Source organism: Pundamilia nyererei, unplaced genomic scaffold (genome assembly GCF_000239375.1).
Source record: "Pundamilia nyererei isolate P.nyererei 1_Seehausen unplaced genomic scaffold, PunNye1.0 scaffold00292, whole genome shotgun sequence".
Classification (NCBI taxonomy): domain Eukaryota; kingdom Metazoa; phylum Chordata; class Actinopteri; order Cichliformes; family Cichlidae; genus Pundamilia; species Pundamilia nyererei.
In genome coordinates, this window is record NW_005187693.1 from 71,883 (window position 1) to 86,396 (window position 14,514).

The window sequence follows — 14,514 nt, forward strand, 5'->3', positions numbered from 1 at the left end:
CCAGGTCTGCACTAGTTTAACTCCTTCCTGCTCATCCCTACCTCCTAATTATAAAACCAGATATATGTTGACTGATTGCTGTACAAAGTTGATTTTATATCAAGGAGGTTATGCAAACAATTTTAAATTATTTCAATTTTTGGGACAGTTCTGAAGTTTGAGGGAGGGAAATAAAGACATCTGCAAACACTTTTGATCTGATGTATATAGAACAACACACCTGCTAATAAAGGTCCAGCATCTACAACAATAATGGTGCGTATGTTTAAGCAAATAAATTAATCTGAAGGTCATTTATAAACAGGTAATTTATGTATGATTACTGGGACATAAAGCGAGGCTCCACTGAAACTAATGTAAAAACTTAAAAGTCTCCCTGACTGTAACGTTGCAGTCCAGTGCTTCCACCTGCTGGTTTGTGATGGTAAGTTCATACGCTGACATTTTAAATCAAAAAGGAAATAATACTAAACCTGTCTAAGACTTTTTCATTTCCATTTGCTGCAGACAAAAATTCAAACTACCTGATTTTTTTCATCATTTTTCAACTACTTAAAAGAAACTTTAAATGTAAAAAGAAAAAATGAAGGACTTTATTACACTCTCCATCCGCGTTAAGCAGTACTGTATCCTTTACTGTATCCTTTACTAATCCTTTAGAGATTTCAATCAAACACACGTGCCCTTACTTTATACCTTCAGTGTATTTAATCTTACAGAAATCGATACCACTCTTTAAAAAAGTGCTTCTACTACTTCCCCAGACGTCTGCTATACCGTGTAAGATCTGAACTCGATGGATCCCCGCTCCTTCTGGCTGCAGGCCATGTTGCAGATCTCTCTAAATGCTGTAATTGACATGTAGGTTTGAGATCCTGTTGGAAACCCCTGTCCTGAAATATACACCTGTGAATAAAAGGAAGGATCATAAGAAATGAAAGTCAGTCACTAGAATAAATATGCCAATATGCACACGGGAGTGTTTGCATTGGGCGTGAATGGAGTCCAGGTTTGTCTTTGGGATCTGTTCCTCCAAAGGGAGATGGCATATCTGCATTAGTTGGAAGCATTTGGCAAAGGAAGACACTAAGCAAGGAGGAGTTTTATCTCAGTGAGTATAAACAAGACTGCAAGCTGCCTGCAAACCTGGGATTTCCTGACTAGGGTGCTCTGAACCACCCAGAGATGGAGGTTTTAAACATGGTCCTGTTATTCAAATTACCCAGAACTCGAACAACCCGTAAAGGTTTTTGTGTGTCTGTGTGTGGTGTGAAAATCTGGAACAGTCTGAGTTTACAATTGAAACAATGCAAAAATATTCATAGATTTAAATTTCTCTACAAACAGTTGGTCTGGTCACAGTATACTCAATGATGGTTTTTAGTGTGCTCTGTAATGTCTGTTCTCTTACCATTGCTGGTATGGATTCCAAAAAAAAAAAAAAAAGTGTGCGTAGATATATATGTATGTGTGTTTGTTACTTGTAGTTATTACTGCCTGTTACCTGTGGTAATGCAATTTATAATTTATATATTCTGTATTCAGTTATGAAGGCTCTAATTGTTGTTTGCGAGCTGCCGTTTAGATGCTTGTATGTGCCCGGGGCTGTTGATGGGTCTGTATGCAATGATGGGCGTAGCTGCGGGAAGTTTGTTTTTTTTGTTGATGAGTGAGTATAGGGGTGGGATTTAATAAGTTTTCTTCGTCCCACTCCTTTTTCAGGCAATTTTTGTTTTTTGTTTTGTGCATTTTATGTTCAATATAGGTATTTGTTGTGCCTGAAAATGAACAAATAAATGAAAATGAAATGAAATGAATTACTCTGTGGGAGAAATCAGTGCACAGACCTGGACCTGTTGGTCACGGCAGGCATCGTCACATTGTGAATAACCCCAACTCTATTAATGTAGAGCTGGGGGCTTGAAGACTGATAGGTTTAAGTTAGGGTGTTTAAAGGCTTCTAAAACTTTGTTTTTTGGGACAGTTGGCAAACCATTAAACCATTAGTGTATTTTTTCTGGTTTCCTGAGTTAATGAGATAATTATTTGTGAAATTCTGCAAAAACTGTTCATAAAACGATAAAAATCTGTTCTGTTTTTCCTGAATGATCCAGATAACCCAGAAGAGCCTCTGCTGAGTTGATGTCTATGAGCAATAATGACTCCTGTGCTTAGTTTAATACAGTTTTCTTTGTTTTAGGTTTGAAAAACTGGAGATACTCACATCATTATCACACTGGTCAGTTTTGTTTTCACAGCACGTAAACTTGAAAAAAAAAGGTTTTTTTTTAAAGAACTATGCACGTCACGAAACAACAAAATCAATAAAACAAAACTTTACAAAGAAGTAAAAGACAAGCGCCAACACACAGGGTTATTAATTTAAGCTTGTGAGAATGAAAAAGGTTTCATCTGTTTTTTAGTGTAGACACAGCCCACAGCTGCTGAAAGCATCTTCAGCAGACTTAGATCTTCTGTGAACAGTTCACGGATCTGCACCTGATGACCTAAGAGGTCTGACTGGGTTATAGTCAGAGGTGTGCTGGGGGCACTGGGAGCTTTATGAACTAACAGAGGGGTTCTAAGAGTTCTGTGTTGAACTGGGAGTCAATGAAGTGTCTTCACTGCTGGGGTAATATGGTCAAATTTCCTGTAAGGCTCCTGCATTATGATTACGTTACCCTGCTACATGTTTTGATAATCCTGCAGATTGATCTTTAGTAATCTAGCATGTTTGTTATGAACAGATAAAGCAATTTCTCAGAGTCAGTTTGAGATTACAGAGTCCAAAACAAAAACTAGGAGCAGTGAGTCCAGCAAACAAAGCAGGAGCAGTTCTGGAGGCCAACCACGTGGCCAGTGACACCTCTCAAAGGACTGACGGAGGTGATGGAACTTCTCCAGCAGCTTGGCAGGCGGGTGGCAACTGTAGAGACCAAAACCCTTGGGAGCCTTGGCAGGTGCCGGCAGGGCCGGACCAGGCGTGGCAGGTGCCGGTGGTGCTGGAGTAGGCGTGCCAGGCCTGGCAGGCGGTGCCAGACCAGGTGTGGCAGGCTTGGAATACTGGCATTTCCCAACCGGGCAGGGGAGGCTTGGCAGGTGGCGGCAGTGCCAGACCAGGCGTGGCAGTCGCTGGCGATACCGGCAGTACCAGACCAGCTGTGGCAGGTGGTGCCACACCAGCTTTGGCAGACTTAGCAGGAGCCAGCAGTGCCAGACCAGGCATGGGCGGCGACATTGATGCCAGACCAGGTGTGGAAGGCATGGCTGGATGTGGCTTGGCAAGTGCTGGCTCGGGCGGAGCACAGACCACTGGCTGGGGTTGGAGCAGGAACAGACAACTGTACGAAGACAGCTGTACGCAGGCAACCTCTGGTGGAGACAGAATAGGACCAGACAGTGGACGACCCCTAGTAGAAAAAGACCAGACGGCCATGGCCTCTGGTGGAAATGCCTCTAACTGTGGGTGTGCAGGGCACACAGCAGGCTCTGGTGACTGTGGCTGATATTTAAGCCTGGCCAGTGTACTCCTGAGAGCAGGTGTAGGCGCAGGGACTGCCAGGACACCCAAGGAACTGGTAGGTTTGCAGGAGCCCAAAACAAAAACTGGCATGACATTATGTCCTGGTGATCAGTTAAATGTAATTTTAAAATGGCTGCTCAAATAAGCGTTTAAAGATGACTGTGGTGTAGTAGCCACTGGTACTACTAATAGGATATTAAAAAGTTTACAACACAAGCAATAAAAGCCAAGAAAGAACGCTAGCAGCGACTTTCAGTAGGTGTGTCCCTCGCACTGTGCCGTAGCAGGGCTTAACACGCATTACCGGAAGCTTGGAGGTCCTTTCCCCCGCAGACTCCAACATGGTGAGCAGTTTCCCCTCAGTGTTCCTCTCTGAAATAATCCCTAAACATCACTTTTATGTTTTATACTACGAAACCTTTATGTGTCCTACTTTAATTTCTAGCGTCTTATTAAACGGAGGAAGTTTAAATTGTAGCTGAAAGCGTTGATTCTTGCTCTTAATTGATATTTTAAGACGACCTGATCCTTCTGTGCGGGTTTGTCAGCCGCGGCTTGCTAGTTCGGTAGCGGCTATCGCTGTTAGCCCGCTTAAAAAAGAAACAAGAGTATTACTGCCAGGAAGCAGAGCTGTGCAGTATTTTTATGCATTTATTTTAAATCTAGATACAATTTAAATCCTAAAATATGCCACAAATGTTTCCGGTGTGTGTCCCGGCTGGGCCGAAGTCTGTGCTAGCATGGGTTCAGTTAGCGCCGCATGCTAACATGGCCCACACTCGCCGGCCTTCCCAACGTGGTTTGGGTTCTGCTATAAACTCGCTGTATTTGTTCGTGCCTCAGGAGAATCAAGGCCGGTTGTATTTCATTTTGCTAACCGGCTTTGTCGCCTATTCCGCAGGCCAGAGGACCGAAGAAGCACCTGAAGCGCGTTGCAGCGCCGAAGCACTGGATGCTGGACAAGCTCACCGGAGTGTTTGTAAGTAATGAAGACCCGTGGATGTTCACTTCTGTATCTCAGTGTGAAACCGTGGATTTTGTTTATTAACGCAGTGGTTAACACTGTCAGATGAAAGCTAGTGTAACATCACAGGCAGTTTGATTGGAGCAGGGTGAATATGCCTGTTTAAAAAAACATTGAAGTGTACGCCTTTAATCCTGCATGTTTTTTAGTCCGTTATTATTTGAGATGGTCACGCATCACAGCAACACATAAAAGACAGGTTATGCGTTTTTAATGAATAAGATGTTAATTATTGTGAAAAAGACTGTAATGCTAACATGCTCCATTTAGGGTTAGCCACAGCAAGTCACCTGCCCTATCCCTAGCGTCCTTTTCTGTCACATCAGCCGTCTTCTTGCTTTTCTTTCACTCTTGCAGCAGACTGAATACCGTAGCTTGAAATTATTTAAATCGTGGCAGCTTCTTGTCTGGTAGAAAAGAACAAATAGACTGTGATGCCATGCCATGTAGCTCAAGTAATGGTGTTACATGAGATCGACAAACTAGGGCTAATATTTCATTATAACACACAGATTATGCTTATGTGATTCACTCCCAGTTGTATACACTCAGGACGCTCTGAAGGATGGAGAAAGTGTAGCACTTGCTTAAAGTGGAAATGTGGGTCTGTGACTGCAGTAAAAAATTTCATCTGCTGGTACTGGGTGAGAAATGATGGCGGCATAGAGACTGTATCGCTTTTGTCATTTTAAATCTGTTTTTGTAGACGATAATGTTTGTTCTGCTGGAATTGGTGTTTACATATTTTGAATCATGTAAGATGGTCTGTTAACATTGCCAGGTTACCCAGTGTGTTTGTGATTGATATGTGTGTATTTATGTGAGAGTGCTGTGAATGATCAAATAATAGTAATTGGATATGCCCTCTATGCAGGTGTTATGTGCTTGGGTGACAAAAGTCCACAGAACTATCATGTTTTTACTTGATTATACCAAAAATGTTTTTTGGTCATATTGCGTTTTACTGAGGATTTCCTAGCTGCTTAAAAGCTGAGCTGTCTTCAGTGAGTCTTTCATGCTGGACTTGACCTCTTGCTCTACGATGTTGGACTGTAGCTGGTACTCCTGCTTCTGCACTGCAGCCTGTGGTATGCTTGGCGTAGTGGCACAAGAACAATGCTGTGTCCTGGTGACCTTCAGCTCATACTGGAGCTCCTGTGCAGATCGAGGAGCAGTATTGCGGTCCAACACTGTGGAGTCTTAGAAGGAAGGAGAGTGAACTGGGCAGCCAGGGTCAAAAACACGAGTGCATGAACTTTGAATACAAGTGCATAAAGCGGACATGTGAATCTGCTACAAAGTTGATTGTATTTGTGGGGAATACTTGACTAATGATCATGAAGTGGAGCACGCACAGAAATCATGAAAAAGCTTCTTGTTTACAGACCATAACGCCTGCTTCCTTCGCCTCCTCAGGCTCCTCGTCCTTCCACCGGTCCCCACAAGCTGAGGGAGTGCCTGCCCCTCATCATCTTCCTGAGGAACCGCCTCAAGTACGCCCTGACTGGGGACGAGGTGAAGAAGATCTGCATGCAGAGGTTCATCAAGATTGACGGCAAGGTCCGCACTGATGTCACCTACCCCGCTGGATTCATGGGTGAGTTTTTAGAGACTTCTCCACAGCTCAGATCAGCTGATGGGTTCGAAATGTTCCAACTTCATTAAATTATGAAAAATGAGCTCCATCATTAATCATCTCATTTTTCTGGTGAATGTGTGTGTGTGTGTGTGTGTGTGTGTGTGTGTGTGTGTGTGTGTGTGTGAGTGTGTGTGCGCGTGTGTGTGTCTGTGTGTGAGAGAGAGAGAGAGAGAGAGAAGCCAGAAAAAAATGTTAATGTAGTTGCTGTTTTAATGCACCACTTATTAAATATAAAATGACAACCAAATATTCGGCTCCAGAAATTAAATTAGATCCTGGAGGAAATTAAAAGCAGCAGCTTTGTAATTTTACTGGCTAAGTTAAGGCTGTATTTGTATGGAGAGAAAAAATTATAAAACTAAAAATTCTCCAAAGCAGAGGGTTATTTTAGACCAAACACACTCCTGAGTTTGTGCTACACAGGTGGGAATACCACAAATCAAAGTAATGACGTCAAATTTGTCTGCCAATAAAACGTCAAATGCTGCCTATAGTGAGATGACTACCTGTTCAAGAGCTGAAATCTCCAGTTACACTTACTGCTCGTTCAGAAAAGCCTGAATATTAAAAATGCGTTTAAAGTTCCCCACTTTGAATTTATTCTTAAATCATGTGAGATCCCAGTTTGTAAACTGTGTGATGTTACATTGGCTCTCCTGCTGACCAGGGCTGTTGAGTGTTTTGTAATTGGTTTAGTTTTAGATTAGCTTCAGTGTTAGCTTCCCCTATAGTTTTTTCTTTTAGGATTCAAAGTTTCAGTCTTAAAGTTTAAGTAGTTCTTTTTTTTTGGTTTTTTCACATCTAGTTTTAGTTGACTGTGATAGCTTTGCTGCTGACAGATTCTCAAAATGAGTGGCTCTGTAAATAGTCTTTGGATGTTTAGGGCAGAAGGAGCAGTGATGAATTTGTTGGTTTGATCAGCAATGAGCTGAAATTACACAACCAATTCCTCTAAGAAGTTCTGAGCTCCAAGAAGACTTGTAACGTTAAGTGTGTGCCTGAGCCTCCAGTGTAAATGCTTACAGGACTGTGTTGATATCAGTCTGTGGGAACAACGAGCAGCATGTACTCACAGCTGTAGCTTTATCAGAGATGTGGAGAGACTGGGAAAAGCAAGTTTCCAAAATAACCTGAGTTACTGCTTCAGTAACTATTCCAGGGAAGTAAATCTCAGAACGCCGGCTTTGTCTCTTTGCTTGTCAGTGACGGCAGCCAAGCCAGTAATTCAGAGCAGGCGTTTGGACAGCGGTGACAGTCGCGCCGCCATCAGTTCTCTCTCCACCTCAACACCAGCCAACAGCCTCACGCGGAGGTGTGGCTTTTTAATTTCCAAATCCAAGGGAAGCCTCCACTGCAGGATGTTCGTGGCCTATTTATATACTGTACATGCACGCTAAACACTTGGTCACTGCAGCTGTAATATTGATGACTCTGGTGTTTTGTGTCATTGGATATGTACTCGGTACCTTATAGGTCAGTTTGAATGAGGTTGTCTTTAGGTGTTGATGTTGGGTTACCTTTTTGACTTCTGTGTCATTTGAAGCAAAAACGTTCATTAAAACCTGTTGCATATTCTTCTGAGGATGTCCCCATCACCGAACAGCGCTCTGAAGACCAGTTTTAGCTCTAATCTGAGTGGACCTTAGTCTTTCTTAGTCTTAGGGCGACTGGGCTCAAGAGTTGGGAGTTTGCCTTGTAATCAGAAGGTTGCCAGTTCGAGCCCTGGCTTGGGGCTCGAAAGTCGTTGTTACAAGGTCGTTGTGTCCTTGGGCAAGACACTTCACCCGTTGCCTACTGGTGCCCGGTGGCGCCAGTGTCCGGCAGCCTCGCCTCTGTCAGTGCGCCCCAGGGTGGCTGTGGTTACAATGTAGCTTGCCATTACCAGCGTGTGAATGGATGACTGGATGCGTAAAGCGCTTTGGGGTCCTTAGGGACTATACAAATACAGGCCATTTACAATTTCCACACTGAGCAGTCATCACCTTTGCCTTTTCACATCTTACACTCACAGCATTTCTTTATTGGCGCTCTCTGCTCTGGGCTTGTTTTTGGCTGGCTGGCAAACGCTTTGTGTACATTACTGCCCCCTTCTGGTAGTGGAAGTCCATTACAGGGGCCAGATTTATAAAGAAAATAAATTTTAAAAAGTCAAGTGTGCCCTAAAATAGATGCCGGATTTTAAATACCTGAAGAAGTTGACCCTGGCATTCATTCTGTGTTTAATTGCCAACTTCGGCATCAGAGGCCTTAATTTGGTGCTAAATACCATCCAAACATCAGCTCTTAAATGTTTGAAGGTAGAGTCTAAGTTTTCTGCTTTTTAACAAAGTTTGATGATGAGCTGTTGGTTGGAAACACCACAGGATTCATTTAACTGACGCCTGCTTTTTTTGGGTACCCAGATGTGATCAGCATCGAGAAGACCGGCGAGCACTTCCGTCTGATCTACGACGTGAAGGGACGCTTCACCGTCCACCGCATCACCGCCGAGGAGGCCAAGGTGAGAGCTTTAATTCATCCTCAACCCTCAAAGTACAGGCAGGTCATTTGTTACTATAGTGCTCTTTTTATCTGCACTTTTGTGTTTGTCATACCCACACTGTTTAATTTTTGAGTTTCTTTTGTCAGTTATGTTTTTTTCCTCTCTTTTTGTACCAACAAATAAACGCATAGTTACCTCACTCAGTTACTGTAAGGTTAAAAAAAAAATCACAAGTCTGTTTATGCCAGAGTTGGTGTTCATGAGCTCATTCAAACCGGTGGCGCTATCACCAAATTCTCGGTGTTTCAGTCAGTCGTGCATGATGAGTTTTGAGGATTTAGTTTTTACAGGAAATGTCACATGTTTGTCCGCATTTCCTAAAACACCTCCTCTTCCTCTTACAGTACAAGCTGTGCAAGGTGAAGAAGATCCTCATCGGCACCAAGGGTATCCCTCACCTGGTGACCCACGACGCCCGCACCATCCGTTACCCCGACCCACTCATCAAGGTCAACGACACAGTCCGCATCGACCTGGAGAGCAGCAAGATCACAGACTTCATCAAGTTTGATACTGGTACGTTCAGCTCTCTGCACAACCTGCAGGCTTGTTTCCTGTTAATGAAGAACATCTCTGACCGCTGATCTTCCTCCTCTTCCAGGTAACCTGTGCATGGTGACCGGTGGTGCTAACTTGGGGCGTATCGGTGTGATCACCAACAGGGAGCGTCACCCTGGCTCCTTCGACGTGGTGCACGTCAAGGACAGCACAGGCAACAGCTTTGCTACCAGGCTCTCCAACATCTTTGTCATTGGCAAGGTGAGAAATACGCCACCGCTGTCTGCAGCACACAGCATCCAGACCAGGAGGATGTAAAATTTTAGGTCCAGTGAGAAGAAATGTCCTCAAAGTGCTACTATTATGCAGAGTATTTTGAAGTATCCTAACGGTGTATCAGTCAGTATCATAGTCAACAGCTGACTGTCAAGTAAAAGCACAGCAGTGTTTAATTTTACAATGACCAGGAGGGTTCTCTAATAATCAAATCTTTTCCCCTTTCAAGTAAAACAAGGTTTTCATTCATAGATTTAAAAGTAGAGTTTTTAGAAAGGTGTAGTTTGAGGGTTTTTTTTACTAACTACATGTAAACAAACTGACTTTTCCCTCTTTTCTGTTTCCCTAACTTGCTACTTCTGACTCTCACCTTCTTGCTGAGTCGATTAACTCGTAAAGACATTTGTGCAGATTAAAATAGAAGTAGTCCATCAGAATCTATTAATAAGTCTTTAAAGACGGTCTTCTGGGTGACCGTTGATGTTTTCTATCATTTGTTACTCTGGACAGGAGAATTAAAGCTGAGTTTATATCATGAGTCGGGTGATTTTTGGAGCAATGATGACGATTTGTGGTTTTGATTAGTGATGAAAATAAACTACCAATTCCTCTAAGAAGTTCTGAGCTCCATCACCAAACACTGGAAACTTCAGCTTAAGTGAACTGAGCGTGGGAACATGACTGTGGCTCTGTGCAGCAACAAACAGCAGTGATGGTTTAATATTGGACTCATTAACGCCGAGCACTGTGCGCTGCGTTTGATTACGTCCTCCGGGAGGAAACAAAATGCAGACAGGGTGCATAACTCGGGTTCCTGCATGTCGTTAAAAAGTCTTTGTCTGAAATCAAAATCAAGGACAGGAAAATGTTGGAAAAGTCATAAATTTGTGTGCTTTATACCAGGAAACGCACTACTGAAAGCCATCATGTTTAATAGCTGGGCCATTGAAGCAAACTGGATCTGGCAGAGTCCACAAGAGGGAGTGGCAGAGCCACGAAGCAAACACACACACTGCGTTTGTGTTCCTGCTGATTTTGGCTCACAGCGAGGAGCCGAGCGGTGTGAAAAGCTTTATGAACTCCTCTCTGTCCCACTGAATCGCACATTAATGATTACGAGGACCTGGCCCTGCGGTGGGAGCGTGGTTAATAAAACGCTTCTCTCTGCTGCCTGACATTTATTTGGCGGCCGGTGTGATCGGATCTGTCGCCGGCACGGCCGTCTCTTTGCTGCGTGACATTTATGTGGCGGCCTCGGAGCTGCTCTTTTCTTCACCTCAGTGACAGCTCCTTGTAGAAGTGTTGGCGTGCAGATAAATGTTAACACAATTGAGGATCTTTGTTTACTGTTACAGACTGTGTTTCTCACACTGAGCACTTAAAAAGACGTTTGTTCTAAATAAATCTGTGGAACTGTGGCCATCTTGAATATGTCTGTATTCACTTTTTGAGTTGAAATTTATTTGTCCGGCTTTATATTCTTCCTGTTCAGATGCATTTTATCTTCTGAGCTGCACTAACTGCTCTAATCTCCTGTCTGATCGCAGGGCAACAAGCCGTGGGTGTCCCTGCCCAGAGGAAAGGGAATCCGTCTGACCATCGCCGAGGAGAGAGACAAGAGGCTGGCCGCCAAACAGAGCAGCAGCTAAACTGGCCCAAAAGCAGCCTGATCCCTGGTTTTCAAATAAACTGTTATTTACAAAACAATCAGATTGGTCTTGTGTTTTATTACATTGGAAATGTGCTGTTTAATGCTTTATGTCCTAAAAGTACCTCGAAGCGTCTCAGACGGTTAAAAAATGACTCCTTAAATGGTGCTTTTGAGTGAAAATGGTCAAACCAGAAAAAGTCAGCAGTTGGATTCAAGTCAAACTTTATTTATATGCCACATTTTGAAGAACCTCCAAAGTGCAAGTTATGCAAAAACAACTATATACAACAGTCACTAAAATCACCAATAAATATGCACTGAAAACAATCAGATAAGTAAATAAGGCTATGACAGCATAATAAAAACCAGGGTGTTTTAAATTTTACTTGAAAAATTGAATACTGTGACATTTTGTTTGTTAAACCTGCAGGATCCTGAAGAAGGAAGCAGGTTTATTATGAGTTTAATCCTAAATTTGTGGGTTTTCTGGCCACAGTGTGTAAATCTAACGGGTAGTTTAAACTGTTTAAACACTACCATTTGTTACTGACTCACTATGAAAGCTCTTGGCTGAAATATTAACCACAGGGGAGGGGGCGTGATGATTACAACAATTAACTGGCATGAAAGAGCAAAGATGTGGGATCAGAATGTTTCAAAATGACAACAATTAGAACTGTAAGAAAACATTGAGCATATTAGATTAATCGTGTTAAGATTGCTGCACCACATGGCGATTGGCTGGGCGGGGGGCAAATTATTGTTTGCAGAATTACATTAGATACACGTTTAACATTCACCTGATGGAAATGTTGATCCATTGCGTACACTCAGTAGACACTTGGCTAATAATATTACCTCTCAAACAGCTTGTTAATGCGCATGAGTGGGAGGAAAAAGGCGAGTTTTAAGTGACTGATGATGACAGATGGGTTGATCTCAGTGAGCTGCAGTCTTCTGTTAAAGTCAGGTCACAATAAAATGAGCTGACAGGAAGGCTAAAGGTAACCTAAGACCTGAAGAATCAAAGTTTCTTAGGAAACCTAAGACCTGAACTCTTTCACGGCATGCATTTTTAATTTCTCTTTGATATTCAGGCATATTGAGACTTGAGGAATGTAAAAACAAAGGATTACCAGATTTTATTTTTTTTAACTGATTTTTGTTTCTAAGAAAAATGAGAGCCACATATGAGGATATTCGTTTAAAATTTCGATAGAACAGTAGCAGTATAATGTCCTCGTAAGTGGATATCAGGCCCTTGTACAGCAAAATTGAGTATTTTAGTCTAAATAACCCAAAATGTGACGTCCACATATGTGGACGCCAGGTCCTAGGAGGTTAATGCATGCAGCATGTTGAATGTTGAAGCAGATGGGCTACAACATCAGAAGACCACATTGAGTGCCACACCTGCAATTTTGCTGAGCCAGTTGATGCAGGCTCACCAAAAATGGACAACAGAGGATTGGAAAAATGCTGTAAAAATTCAAATGTTAGAGTCAGAATTTGGTGTAAATGAGATTAAAGCATGGATCCATCCTGACTTCCATCAACAGTTCAGCTTGCTGGTGGTTTAATAGTGTGAGGGATATTTTCTTGTCACACTTTGGGGTCCTTCATACCAACTGAGCATTATTCAAACCCGACAGCCTGCCTGAGTATTGCTGCTGACGATGTCCGTCCTTTTCTGGCCGCAGTGTACCCAGCAGCCTTGGGCTTGCAACAACACCTCACAGCAAAAAGATCCTGGGTTTGAATCCAGGCTGTCTGGAGTTTGCATGTTATCCCTGTGTCTGCGTGGGTTGCCACAGGGTCCGTCGGTTTCCTCCCACACTCCAAAAACACGCGTGAGGTTAGATTCATTGGTGGTTCTAAACTGACTGTGTGTGAATGGTTTTACACATATATGAATATTATATGCCATTTACTTTTAAAAACATGAAAAAAGTGAGAGCAAACAGGCTTTTTGCAAGAAGCCCTGTGGATCATGTGAGTCTCTATGTTGTATTCGTCTGTCAATCCCTCTATGATCTCTCCTTCACACTCATCCATCTGTTTATATACTCCCAATCCCTCTCCTCCCCCTTTCTCCCTTATCTGCTCCCAGTACCACTTTTCCCCTCCTCACTTCAGCTTTAATTTTATATTCCTCTGTCTTTTCTGACTTGTCCCTTTTCTCATTTCCCACTTTGCTGTCATCCTTCCAGCCTCTATCTTTTGTCCAAAATAACTTCCAAGTGTCATCATTCCTCGATCCCGTGTAACCTTCTTTGCCTTTCCTCCTCATTGTAAGCAAAAGCCTGCTTCCTTTACATTCTTTCCTTCCTTATTTCCTCGCTTACAGTAATCCCTACTTTGCCTCCTCCCTTCATTCCTGTGTCCTTTGCTCCAACCCCCTTCTCTCCTATCCCATCCGCCGCTCTCTTTGTGTTCTGACTTCAGTACCCGTCCATATGGTGACTGCTGGGATGCAGCCTGCTCACGCACTGCAGAAACCTGGCCTGGCAAACACCACCTCACTGTGTATGTGCTGGTGTGTGATGTAACCTGCTCAGGCCCTCGCATTCCACCTACGAGTGTGTGTATGTTTGTGCAGTAAAAGAGCACAAGATCAACCCTGCTGCCCTCGTCCCTCCGTGACTTTGATTTCCAACCCCGCCCCCTTCAGCACACGACACACAACAACACGCACAGCAGGAATGTGTGTGTCCGTGTGTGTCGGAGTGTTCGGAGGGCCACGGCTCACTCCCATGACCGTCTGCTCTCTGACACACTGAACAGTACAGTAATCCATCATTGCTGGCAGCCATAAGTAAGGACAGTGTGTGAGGACAGTGGGTCTGCTCAACATCTAATATCTGTAAAATGCAACTACGAACAGCCTGGTCGCTTCATTATCTGGAAATGACAGAATTTAGACAACCAGCAATGCTTTCATGTCACTGTTAATGGACATTTTTCACTGCTTTACACCCAGTTTATACTTAAAGTGGACTTATTTCATTGGTATACTATTAAAAAATACCATTGATTTAGGTAAAGCTGAGCATTTACCTAAATCAGAGCCTGTAAAAAATGGACGTGAAAAGTGATTCAAATCCTTTCCCAGCAGGGGGCGATCCCTTTGGATCCCTCTAAAATTATCTTTATTTTTGAGCTCAGGAAATCTTTTTTTGATGAATTTATAACATCAGTTATTAGTTTTGACTCTTATGCAATGCAATATGATGTTTACTTTATAAAGTAAGGTCCCATCAGGAAAATAAGTCACCAATAAGCAGGCTATACTTTATAGTTATCAACAAGTTTGTGGTGTCCTTTTCCCCCCGTCTACCCGTTTGTTGTGACATCTGGCTTT

General features: G+C 42.9%; 2 protein-coding genes across 2 annotated transcripts; one reads left to right on the forward strand and one right to left on the reverse strand.

Moving 5' to 3' along the window:
• Positions 1–2,869: 2,869 nt before the first annotated feature.
• On the reverse strand, positions 2,870–3,436 carry LOC106456493 (WAS/WASL-interacting protein family member 3-like). The gene has a single exon (XM_013915359.1). It carries the CDS (start codon positions 3,434–3,436, stop codon positions 2,870–2,872), a length of 567 nt encoding a protein of 188 aa, XP_013770813.1.
• A 353-nt stretch (positions 3,437–3,789) lies between these two features.
• rps4x (ribosomal protein S4 X-linked) lies at positions 3,790–11,209 on the forward strand. Its single transcript, XM_005750907.1, has 7 exons — positions 3,790–3,867; positions 4,425–4,502; positions 5,964–6,144; positions 8,589–8,686; positions 9,073–9,244; positions 9,330–9,487; positions 11,050–11,209. The coding sequence occupies exons 1-7, from the start codon at positions 3,865–3,867 to the stop codon at positions 11,149–11,151; spliced, it is 792 nt and encodes a 263-aa protein (XP_005750964.1). The 5' UTR covers positions 3,790–3,864; the 3' UTR covers positions 11,152–11,209.
• The last annotated feature ends 3,305 nt before the right edge of the window (positions 11,210–14,514 follow it).

Excerpts from the sequence above, each read along its gene's own strand:
- LOC106456493 (XM_013915359.1), bottom strand. The coding sequence starts at position 3,436 with ATGGCCGTCTGGTCTTTTTCTACTAGGGGTCGTCCACTGTCTGGTCCT.
- rps4x (XM_005750907.1), top strand. Across the intron at positions 9,245-9,329 it reads CTTCATCAAGTTTGATACTG|GTAACCTGTGCATGGTGACC; the intron begins GTACGTTCAGCT and ends CTCCTCTTCCAG. Across the intron at positions 9,488-11,049 it reads ACATCTTTGTCATTGGCAAG|GGCAACAAGCCGTGGGTGTC; the intron begins GTGAGAAATACG and ends GTCTGATCGCAG.